The sequence below is a fragment of the Trichogramma pretiosum genome, unplaced genomic scaffold, assembly GCF_000599845.2.
Source record: "Trichogramma pretiosum strain Unisexual culture from Peru unplaced genomic scaffold, Tpre_2.0 scaffold17, whole genome shotgun sequence".
In the NCBI taxonomy this organism is placed as follows: domain Eukaryota; kingdom Metazoa; phylum Arthropoda; class Insecta; order Hymenoptera; family Trichogrammatidae; genus Trichogramma; species Trichogramma pretiosum.
This window is the reverse complement of record NW_019641225.1, coordinates 1,658,196-1,670,718: the sequence shown is the minus strand read 5'-3', so window position 1 is coordinate 1,670,718 and position 12,523 is coordinate 1,658,196. Positions and strand designations below refer to the sequence as shown.

Sequence of the window (12,523 nt, the reverse complement as noted above, 5' to 3'; positions counted from 1 at the left end):
ATTTCTATTTCATTCCTTCTTGTCTCCGGGGGTACGGCGATAGTAATAAATGCCTCGAATCAATTTTTACCACCGTCATCGTGCCGTCTATACATTTCTATGTATATCTCTCACTCTCGCGAGCGAGTCCGCGAGCAAAGGTGCTGATGTATTTTTCATCATCGTCGTCGCGGGGAAGCTCGACGCGCTCGAGCGGCCTATATACCTTCTAACACACCGTGATGTCGCACACATACCAAACGTTTATGTGTGTGTATGTGCACACGCGTATTATACATATTAGATACAGCTCGCCTGGGTCATTATCAACGCGCGTATGTATGTATGTATGTTTGTATACAAAAAAAAAGAAGAAAAAAAAAGCTGCGGCTATGCGCGTTGCAGCACTTCAACAACATCTGCACCATAGCGCTGGCAGTGATTCACCAAAGCTCGCGCGCGAGCCGAGACGAGAGACACGATGGACGCGACTTTCTAAGCAATTGGTTCCACGCGTTCGTTGTACATAAGCCGAAGAATGTATATTTCGATGAATATATGCGCGCGAGTTTATGGCTCAACTCTGCTGCTGGTGCAGTGCCGCTGCGAATCTGTCGAATAGTGGAACGAACATTTTTGATTCCATATAATATATAATATGATCTCTCGTTGACATCGATACAATATTCATTACATGTTTTTCTTCTCGAAATTAATAATTAAAATCATCCGGTCAGTTGAGGGGGCCTTCGAAGAAAAGTTTTAAACATCGGGTGTGCACGTAAGTATGTAAATAAAGAATGACATGAAATTAACTGTACATCCGACACTGTCATCTCTCTCTACGTGAGAAAAAGTAAAGAGTCTGTCTCGCGTCGATTTTTCCGCGGCGTAAAAAATATAGACGCGCGTAAACGACTCGAAACGCATTTCCTCCTAATAATCTTTAAATAATTTATCGCGCAAATAAAATGCCAGGCGGATAAAAACCGACATTCCTAAGCAGGCGCACACCTTCCACACGCACCTTCGTACGTAGGTATATGCGCTCATCCTCGTGACACATTGCTAGGAGCGTGAAAATCATTCTACATTTCCTCGCCGCCTCGTCGACTCCATATAGCAGAGCCCATTGTATGCGATATTCGCACGTGTTTTTTTTTCCTTACCATCCATAAATACTCTTTATATGTATACAGCCTAAATCTCGGTGCGCTCGCGAGCTATATTAAATCGACCCAGTTGCACGTGTCAGCCGGTGCAGCTATTTAACGCGGTAACAAAAAAAAAAAAAAAGAAGAAGAAACGACGGGAAAAAAGTAGTGTGAGAAGAGCCTCGGAGGACAGCTGCAGCGATTGCGATGTCATATCTAGCACTTTTACATTATTATACACTCGTTATATGAGTGCCTTTTTATTTTTTATTTTTTCAAGAATATACAAGCGCATATACAACCAATGATGAACTTTTGATCGATCGACTAGACGGGGCGCTCGCCTGTGCTTGTAATACACTGCAATCTCTGTGTCTCTCTCGTCTTTCGTGACTCACGATCGGCCCACTATTCGCTCACACGTATACATAAAAATATCGCCCATTGTTATTTTTATTGTAACGCGAGGAAACCGAAGATTCACCAGACAGAGATAAGCCGCTAATAATCGAATCGTTTTCGCGTGTACAACAATTCGTACTTACATTTTTTACGGTCAGATTCTAGATCGAGCACGAAGCGGCAACCTAATGAAATGAAATCGGGATTAAAATTTTGCTCTCCGCGCTGCACTGACCGCAGTCAATGTGTGGATCGGTCGTCGTCGTTCGACTCCGCCTCTTTTCACGATTGCAAATGTGTATATACAAGGTGCGCTCGCAGGAATAAGAATTATAATATATGTAACAGTTATATTTGCCCAATGAAAATAGCTCGTACGTTATAATGCAGTAACGTATACGAGAGAGAGAGAGAGAAACAGAGACGTTAATCATCGAGCACGTAATGTTCTTATGTTCGGAATTTTCTTTCGTTCGGCGAGTTATTTCAATAAAGCTAAACTGCATTGCACGTACAAAACGATGTAAAATATTTTCACCCAAGCCCGTGACGCGCAGCTCGTATACGCGCGGGCGAGCCTCTATATAGCTGCTTTTAACAATTATACATCGCGCGCATGCCGTTTCTTCACAAACGCGCCTGCACACTTCTACAACAGTTCTCTTGGGTCGGCCAAGTAGCGGCCTTAGCGCTCACATTCGAACAAAAAAAAGGAAATGAGCAGCTACTTGCGCGGGGCGGCCGCCCACAGGATAAAACTCTCAATTTCTCTCGTTTGAGAATTGAGAGATATGAACGCGCGCGCGCGCGCGCAAAATTTCTCCTATTTGCTGCAGAACAGCCGTGGCAGTAGTAGCCACTTGCGTCAAAAGCTTCCAAGTGCACTTTTTAGAAATCAGTGCATCCTTTAACCTAGAATCCAGAGCTTAGACTTATACATACGCATATTATACGAGTGGCAAGTGCAGCAGCGGCAGCTGTTGACAGAAAAATCTTCCATAGATACACCTCCAGCTAGCTAATATGCGGCCTAGCTGATAACCGTTAACAGTCTGGTTTATTAATCACTCGATCGTCACGTCGATGAGTCGTAGCAATATAAGTAGTAACAGTAGAACCACAGCCCGCGGAGACTTTTACTTAACTCATTGAGGCGCGCAATAAGCGAGACTATGCGTGTATGTGTGTCTGTGGAGCTGTATCTATAGAGGAAGAGCCGCGCAGAAAGCAGAGGCACACACACACGTATAAGTCGAGCGAGTTACGACCAATAAAATTTCTGCAGTGTTGACTTAACGATTGTTTTTTTTTCTTTATCGTTCGTAATTTTTTTCTCTTCAATAGACTATGGCGCTTTTTGCGCTGCGGCGTACTCAAAGCGAAAGTCCGCGCGCGCAGTCAATTTTTGCCGTACAACAATATCGTCGACGAGTATATATATACCGTGTTATTAACCCCCGTCAAAAATCATATGCCTCGTCTATATTTTATAATGAGGCTATCTTTAGCGGATTTTTTTTATCCCCGCGAGACTATGGAATACGACCATTATTATTCGTTTGAATATTTTATCATTTTAACACACTTTCGTGGCAGCCTTTCGGAAAAATTAGAAAATGCACCACGGGCTATACTTCGATGCGTCGGAATATCATAGTAAATACACGTACTGCACTGTATGTGCGTAAATATATGTGTATATAATACTTGTGTGCGTCTGCGAGTATTACGAACCATAAACTAGCGGTATTTTACGCTTCAACAAATAGTTTTTAAGCTACACATATAGGAGGCTTAAACATTTCGAGGGTGGTCATTATTGTAACTTAACGCAGCGCTTCGCTTGTCTATGTATATGAACATTTGACGCTCGGATAACCTGCAATTTTGCCGATTAAGTCTACTATGCACGGGTGCTTAATTTACCATAACGGTTGTCGCGCGCGCGCCCGATGATTTACTTTTTAATTTAACGCTAATATACTCGTAAATCACGCGAGTACTTTTTTGCAGTCTTTAAATCAAGGCATTAGATCAAGAAAAGTCGGGCACACGCGTAAAAATCATATATGCAAGCGCGTCACGCCGACGTGATTTTTTGCTTTTTTTTACTACTGCTGCACACGCGCGCGATGTCATCGTAAATTATTTTTACCTGCTTTTTTGTTACTTTTGATGCTACTGCTACTGCTGCATCACATATAGAATCCTTCGAGCGTATAATGGCACGCTGTATTTACTGCAGCAGGCACGTATAGTACGTGCGTATGTGTCTGTGTGTGTGTGTGTGCTTAGGAGCTAAGTAGATCCTGAGAAACGCCGCATCGCTTCTAGCGCGTCTTGAAATATTTATATTATTGTATTCAAGCCATCTCTCTCTCGCTTTGAGCGCGAAGGTGTTCTTCTTTGAATTGAATGTGTGAAATAATCAAACGCATCCGTACACACACGATTCGTTTTTCATATCCTCCTTTTTTCTTTCATACCCGCGAATATGGCTTTCTCTTCTCTCGCGCGTTTGCTTGTCATACATATGTAATTATAAAAGAAAAAAATTAAGGCTATTCTCTGCATTTGCGATAATAAATACGAAAAACATGTGAAAATTATAAAAACATATATTTTCCTCGCAAATGAAACCTCGTCGAATCGATCTGATTTTCCAACTAAATAGTTTCGAATAAATTGTTCTACATAACTTATTTGATAAATATATACATATGTATCGAGTCGCGCGTCTCATCGCGCTGGATCGCGCAGGATGTCATTAGGAGGCGCACGCATTTCTATTTCATTTGGCACAGTTGCAGATAGACAGGCTCTGTGTAACCCGTATGTGATTGCCACGCAGAGAAATCTATAAATGAAAATATTCAATTTGAACGTCACTCGATTTTTCGAGGTTAACGCATACACGTTTATAAACGAGCAACGGGGCAAGTATGTAGAGCAAAAAGCCCGAGCAAGTATTAAATTAATTCTTTTCTATTATTTGCCTATTATTAATTCTGTATAACATGTAAGTATATATCGATATCGATGGCTAGTATCATCGATCCTGCTGTACAATGAGAGCTTTATTAGACACGGTACTCTACTCCTTGCAAAATTTCCGTTTAGCCTTACCCTCGAATGCATCATGCATCAAATCGATCGATTCTTCACGCGTTGCTCTCCGTGGCTCACGCGCGAGAGTAAAAGTTTCGCAGCCGAGTATAAGAGAGAGAAAGAGAGATACGATCGCGTTCGATTAACACAATATTACGACGAAAAAACCTGTTCTCTCGCGCGCGACGCGTTGCACTCGCGTTGTATACGCGAATTACGAAATTGCGAGCAAGCGTCATCTCGTTTTTTTCAATGCACTTGCACTCTTCGATCTGCTACTGTTACTGCACCCAATTGTCAATGCCAAGGTCTGATTTGTGCACCTGCATTCGAAATGCATCCTATTCTCCTCTCCATCTGTCTCTGTCTTTCATACCGCGTGATCGTATAATGTATTTCCCTCTCTAACGCGGCCTATCCATCCTCTCTTTCTCTCTGCATAGGGTCAAAGTCAATAGCAGCTAGTGCTTATAGGAAAGAAAGCCTTGCGGGCCTGCATACAGCATAGCATATGCGCCGCTGGATAACAGCACGTGGAAAAAGACACACACTATATGCCCCGCGATGCGATGATATGGTGGGGCAGCTGCAGCAGCAGCTATCCACGTAGCTATACAGTAATAGTAGTAGTAGCAGTAGAGAGCCCCGCTGCAGCTCGAAATACCCCTTTTACGCGGCTCGTGGCTCGCTGCGCGCCTCCACGACTCGCGGCTCGCGAACCGCGTATATAAAAGCAAAGCAAGGCCTCTTTTAGGCGCAACACACTAAGCTAGGACATCATCAAGGCAACAAACACCACACACAGCAGCGACGAGGAGCAACTAATACTCTCTGCCGCGAGTCGTGTTAGTGAATATTTATATTATTTTAATATATTGTAAAGCACGTGTTTTTCGTACGCCGTCTCTACTACGACAGCAGTTCGTGTAGACCAGACGAAAAAATAATAATTTTTTTGGTAAAATTTCATTTAAAAAAACAAGCATATTAAAGTCGAGTGCATCTTCTGGTTCCGAAACAAGTGCCGTGTGTCTTGATTATCCGAAAAAGCAAACGTATATTTTGAAAGTGCCCACGACCCCCTGCAGAGCAGCAGTGGCGGAACTGGAAGTTGATACTCGATTTTTTTTTGCGGCAAAAAGGACATTGATCAAGCAGTGAAAAGTTTTTTCTCACGTTTATTCAGGTTTTAACTTGAAGCAATTACAAACAAACACACAAAAATGTTCGCCAAAACGTGGATGATCGTCGCTTGCTGCTGCTTGGCCTCGAGGACGTGGGCCCTGCCAGCAGCCAGTAACGACGAAAAAATTGCCAACGGCAACGACCTCATGTCGTCGATCTACGCCGACTGCGTCAAGAAGGAGTCGCTGTCCTGCATCAAGTACAAGGTGTTCGCCTTCGTGGATCGCATGCTGGCCGACAAGGAGGACATCAGTTTGAGCGAGGGCATCACCGTCGTGAAAACGACCCAGACCAACATCGAGGAGGGAGCGCCCAGGTACATACATTTTTTTTCATTTTCAAGGCATTATTATACGCGTGATCGATATACGTATACTCGTGTACGTATGTATATTACGGGAGCGATCGGTTATCGGGTATGGGAGGATTCCATCCGTGTCTGTCTCTGTCTACCTCTTTACCTCCTTCTTTTCATTTTTCAGCTTGTTAAATACCGTAAGGATAATAATCCCTGCGCCTGTACGCCGCCGCCGGCATGTGAAACGTGTGTCTGGGCCGCTGCACATACATACATACATAACGTTCGATTGAATTCAGAGCATTTGCGATCGGGCGCAAGCGGGTCTAGCGTTCGCGTTTTGCGCGCATTATAATGATTATATTCCTCCAGCTGCAAGAGGCAGAAACGAAAACAGTTATTAGCGCACAAAAGATAAATGAATTAAAACGTCAAGGGGGAAAAGAAACAAACGATTCTTCATACGTTTTTTTCTTCCTTCCTCGCTCGCTTGAACTTGTTCGCGAGTGCATTATTCGTATACCCTATATAATAATGCACTCGAGCTCGCCTCGTGAAAGTGCAAAGATAAGAGAAACAAAGTCACGAGGGTAACCAGCGATCTATGTGTAACAATGCGCGTTAATATGCCTACAATCGGTTATTCTTCTTTTCTTTTTTTCTCTCTATTCGTTTGTTTACGTTACCATTATCGTTATATGTTTCTTTTTGGGGCGTAATGTAGGTCCATCGACTCGACCGATCTCGAGACGCTGTTGTTCGACCGTCTGGGCAGATTTTTGCGCACGCACTCGATCAAGGTCGACCTGAAGGGCAGCGACATCCTCGGCGCCATCGAGTCCACCGCGAGGAGCTTCGACGGAAGCTCTGCCGCGGACGATTCGTCAGCGGCCGTCGAGGGACGCAAGAAGAGTAAGTTGACGACGATTTCGTATAAATAAAATATTCATGCGCTTTCGGTCAACGTCGAAACTGTACATGCAGCTAGTCGGTCGATATATGAAACGAGAAAATGAACGAAAAAAAAAAAATGAAGCGAAAACATTCGAGGATCTTTTCATGCCGATGATAAAGATTAAAGTCGTGCCAGCAGAGAGAGAGAGAGAGATGAGAGCTGCCTGCGTAACGGGTTTAAAATATCACGATCGCCGCGCACCAGGACCTTGGACGTACGTACGGTGCGCTGACGAGCTGAGAGAGAGAGAGATGATAATCTCGCGAGCTGCGGAATTAACTAGACGCTCACGCATCGTGTCGCTTCGCGGCCGGCACGAGAGAGAGAGAAAGAGCCGCAAAACTGTATCATCCTATTAGCAAAACTGCATTTATTAATATAAACGGTTAGCCGCGCATGAATTTGCGATCAATTTCCTCCGCTCTGCAGCTCTCCGCAAATTGTCAATTTTTCCCTCCACGATTGGCTCTTGTGTACAGGGATTAATATCTCTTCATCCTTTTTTTCTTCTTCTTATTCTCTCTCTCGCCCGAAATCCCGTTACGTCGAAACGAAAGAGAAAAAGCCAATCTCTCTCTCTCTCTCTTGCACGCGGCCAATAAAACACCCACGTCGCATATAACACAATACACACGCGGTGGCTGCTGCTGCTGTCCTGACATACCTCCTTCTCTCTCTCTCGTAAAAGGAGACACACACACAGAAAGCGAGAGAGAGAGAGAGAAGAGCCGTTTACAAACTATAATGGCTCGCTTATGGCCCGCGTGTGAAATATAATTTATGGCCCATTTTGAGCGCATGAATGTATCGTACAAATAACACACACACTGCATTTGTAAGACGCTCACGCGGCTGTGGCGTCGGTGGCGGCGCGAGTAATGCAATTAGGAATGAAAAATGGGAGAGAACAAAACGAGAGCCCGCGGATGGCACGAAAAGCTCCTACGCGTTACACGACGCGACGCGGGCATCGATATACGTGCCGAGAGGAGGGTATTTTTCTTTTTCTTCTTTCATTTCGGAAAGCGTTTGATACCGAGCTCGGCGTATAACTGGACGGATAGATATCTGGGTAATGCGCGCGCCTCTCCGGCGCACATACCCGATACTTATATCTATCCGCTCACGCAAATGTACAGGTTGAATAGATCGAGAGAGAGAGAGAGGACCTCTGGTCTATATGTGTGTGCTGTACGCGCGCATTAGCATACATATGTGTGGAAAAGGTGCGGCTACCTTTTATTTCTCTCTCTCTCTCTCTCTCTCTCTCTCTCTATCTTCTTTTTCTCTCTTTATCCTCTTATTTTATTTATTTTACTCTTTTTTTTACATCACGGATAAATATATGCATTACACATTCGTGTGTGTTTATATCGCGTAAGGCATGAATCTCACTCTCTTTCTGGGCTTTTACACTGCCACCACTGCTGCTGTTGTTGTTGTTGTTGTTGTTGTTGTTACTGTTGCTGTTGCACGCAGTTGACCCACTAAAGAAACTCGTTTTTGTCGAGAGGGGTATATAATACATACACACGAATCTGCCTGGCAAACTAAATCTTCCTATATATATGTGTACATACACACTTAGAGGCGCGTATATGCACTGCACAGCTATATAATCTCCAGAGAGAGAGAGAGAAAAGAGAGAAAAGGAAGAGCAGTACCTGAGCGCGGATGAAAAAGACTGCCGGGTTGCTATTGCACAAGATTATAAAGAGAGATAAAATGCGCTCGAATGTAAAGTTTTCGTATACACGCGCGTTTGCTTGATTAGCATTATATATGCTCTCTTTTAACGAATATACCGTCAGCTGGGGTTGGGTTATATTGCAATTTCTCTTTCTCTCTCTCTCGACCTGCGCCAAATCTATTACTCCAGATTTGCGCCGAGAAAATCTGTACTGCTCCGATCCTCTCTAATTAAGTCAGATCTATTATCGGATATACTGTCGCTGTTTTTTTTTCAATCTTTTTTCGCTACGTGCACCAGACGAAATCAATTTGACGAAACAATGATTCGTTAAAACGCAGCCGCCGCCGCCGTCGTCGTAATAAATATCATATCCTACACGCTGTAACGCGCGAGCACGTGAGAGATGCGATGGGAGAAAATTTAACGAAGCGTAGTACAAAACTATTATATACAGTTCTCGCGTGCGCTCATTTATCGAGGCAGTAAATTCGTCGACACTCAACGATTATTTTTTACGAATAGACCATAATGCGAATTTTTAACGGAGTGGTGATGAACGATCGATCAAAACTTTAATACGCGCGCGCGTGAACGAGTCGTAATGCATACATTATATTGTATAGCCACAACGATAATTAGACTGTGAAGCCGCGCGCGCGTGGGAAAATATATAAGTACGAATAATAAATGTGTGCGCGAGGAGAAGACGAAGAGGAAAAAAAGGACGAAAGAAAGACGAGTCAACCGGGTGAATGTATATCGAATTACTATATATGCATATCGCATACGTGTGTGCGTGTGTGTGTACTTATCTCGAAAAATTGCATACCCACACACACACAGACAGTCAACTCGTTCACGCAGTCGTCTCTCACTCGCACTCGATGCAGCCGGCAAAAGTAGTGGCAAATCAGAGAGCTCCGATCCACAGGAGAAAGAAGAGAAAGAAGAGATATTCTCGCGCTTACACATACACACACACACACAGACACGTATAAAAGATTTTTTGTCGACACACTTTCCACGGAGAGCCCGCGAGAGAACTGCACTTACACACACACACACACATCATCAGCGCACCTTGACCTTCGCGCGTCCATGAGTGAAAGATAATCTACTATGATACAGCGGCTGCAGCAGCAGCTTCGCGCGTTTATAATCATAATATATATCCGCGGCTGAAGTGCCATTACGCCTCTCTCTCTCTCTCACTGTGTGTGTGTGTATGTCAGCAGGAAAGAATTTAGGCTGTGAAATGCTTATCAAATTAAATTGCGTATAATGAACGTACGTATACGTACGACGACGTCCTTTTTAACTTTTTATATGGAACAAAGACGCGCGTCGTAACCTTAATTGCCCATTTTTTTACGCTTTTCTTTTTATACGTTATCTTACGTACCCGTGATTCTTCTTCTTCTTTTTTTTTTGTTGCTATTCGAATCTCTCTAGCCGTTAGTTATGCTTTCGACGCGGGCTTCATTTATATGCGCAGGGCGCGGCGTCGATAACGTTTTACATTTCAGAAAAGATTAATCTTCGAGGCATGCGTGTATGTACACGTTCGATATAAATGCCTAATTTCACGCGCTTCGTTATACGGTCTGAATAGAAGTCCGGTAATTACCAACGAGTTTGACATCGATCACGTGTCAAGCGTGCAAACGTTGATTATATACCTACTACTATGCTACTACGCGTTGACATTGTACAGTTAGCGCGTGACAATTTAGCGCAGCGAGAAAATGTACGACTGTATACGCACGATTTAACTCTTATATGCGTTTTTTCTTTCTTCCCAACAGAGAAGACCCAGAAAATGATGGGCCCCATCATGATGGCCATGGCCATGAAGGCAGCGGCTCTGCTGCCCCTCTCCCTGGGCTTCATCGCCCTCATCGCCGGCAAAGCCCTGCTCATCGGTAAGATCGCCCTCGTCATCTCGACCATCATCGGCCTCAAGAAGCTCCTGAGCACGGAGAAGCACGTGACGTACGAGGTGGTGCAGCATCCGCACCACAGCAGCAGCCACTCGGTGAGCAGCCACGACGACTCGGGACCCCACGGCGGCGGCGGTTTCTCGGCCTCGGGCCCGAGCGGCGGCGATTTCGGCGGCTACGGAGGCGGCAGCGGCTCGGGCGGACACGGCGGCGGCTGGTCGCGCAGCTTCGCCCAGGATCTGGCCTACGGCGCGCAGAAACCCGCGGCGAGCGGCAGCGGATCGGCTTCGATCGTCGTGCCGTCGGCATGAGGAGGACGATCGAAAATGGAGAGATACATAATACGTAGAGCGAAAATCTAAGACTGATTAAATCTTTTCTCACATTCTCTTTTGGAAAAATTGTAACGCAACGCAGTTATTGTGTCTAGGGTGCGGTCGCGTTTCATAGAACTACGTTCGCTTTTCTCTTTCATCTCGCTTCACTTCGCTGAACTCTGTGATTCATTCTTTCTCTCTCATTTTTCCGTTATCATTTTTCATCTATATACTTATCATTTTCTCTCGCGCAACGCCTCTCTCTCTCTCTGTTCACTCTTAGTTTTATTACTTTACTCGATTGTTTTCTTCTCTCGACATTGCGAGGCTGTTGATTTCTTTATTAAAAAGTACCACGCAAAAAAAGCAAGAGTCACGTAAAGAAATAGTCGTCTTTTATAAAGAAATCAAGCAGCTCGAATGGAGAAAAAAAATTTTAAAAAGAAAAATAAAACCAGTGGTAGATTGTAAATATTTATACTCTCGCATGAATCGCCATGTGCAAAAGCTCGCGAAGAGCGTATCCATGATATATGCCTTTTTTATTCGACAATTTTTTGTAATAATCGTTTTATGTGTTTCGCGCGTTTTTTAATTGTACATATACACGCCAAAGTCATTAAATAGTTGTATTATCTTTAAAAAACAGAAAAAATTGGTTCATCATTGAAAAAGAAAATCGTGTCATTTACAATCGTGCGACGACATTTCGATTCTCCTTCAGTATTCTCTCGTCTATTCATTACCTTCGCGGATTACCGCAATACTTTGTACGTAATAGAAGCTACTCTATTGTTTAATCTCTCTCTCTCGCTGTACACACACACTTTAGCCATCGAGCCATCTCCTCTCACTTTTATTCTAGCGTAATTTTTTTTTCTCTTTTGCATTCTCGGATGTGTACTGCGCCACTATACGTACTCACTTACCATATACACAAACAAATACTTCGTTTGCTATATTCTCCTTTTGTCTTTTCTTACTTCAACGTCGTCGGCCGCTCGCTCGGCAAGGACGAAGAAAGAGTTTCTCTCTCATCTCGTTTCATCGCATTGTACATTTTCTCATTTTTTCCATTTTTTTTTCTCGTACTTTACGCACACTTACGAATTGTAGCCAGTTACGCCTGATGCGAAATACTCCTATTTTTTCTTCATATCATTGACACACACGCGACTCTTCTTTTGTATGTTTCGTACGTTTTTGTAAGCCAAGCGTGCGCGCGACGTATCGATTTTTTTTTGTACCGTAGCAGTGCGTTTTTCTCTAGCCTAATGTTACGATAATGTTTTTTTTTATATGAGAAAAATAATACATGTATTTTACTGTATAACGGATATGATTTTTATAAAAAAAAAGGATAAAAAAACATGTTTGTAAATCACACCCTGGTTTTGTATTGAAATATATGATATTTATACGTTTGAGTTCAGCCGCAGCCAAAAGGGGCTACGAGAGCTCGAGAAACCGATTCATTCACTCGACGAGTATA

The 12,523-nt window shown here is 43.6% G+C and overlaps 1 protein-coding gene across 1 annotated transcript; it reads left to right on the top strand.

Annotated features, from left to right (window-relative positions):
• The first annotated feature begins 5,866 nt into the window (after window positions 1–5,866).
• LOC106649080 lies at window positions 5,867–11,025 on the top strand. The gene is made up of 3 exons (XM_014366352.1): window positions 5,867–6,144; window positions 6,851–7,038; window positions 10,580–11,025. The coding sequence occupies exons 1-3, from the start codon at window positions 5,867–5,869 to the stop codon at window positions 11,023–11,025; spliced, it is 912 nt and encodes a 303-aa protein (XP_014221838.1).
• Window positions 11,026–12,523: the final 1,498 nt, after the last annotated feature.

Bases quoted from the DNA above. Each gene is read 5' to 3' on its own strand.
- LOC106649080 (XM_014366352.1), top strand. From the start codon at position 5,867: ATGTTCGCCAAAACGTGGATGATCGTCGCTTGCTGCTGCTTGGCCTCG. The intron at 6,145-6,850 runs GTACATACATTT...GGCGTAATGTAG, and splicing joins ATCGAGGAGGGAGCGCCCAG to GTCCATCGACTCGACCGATC. The intron at 7,039-10,579 runs GTAAGTTGACGA...TCTTCCCAACAG, and splicing joins CGTCGAGGGACGCAAGAAGA to AGAAGACCCAGAAAATGATG.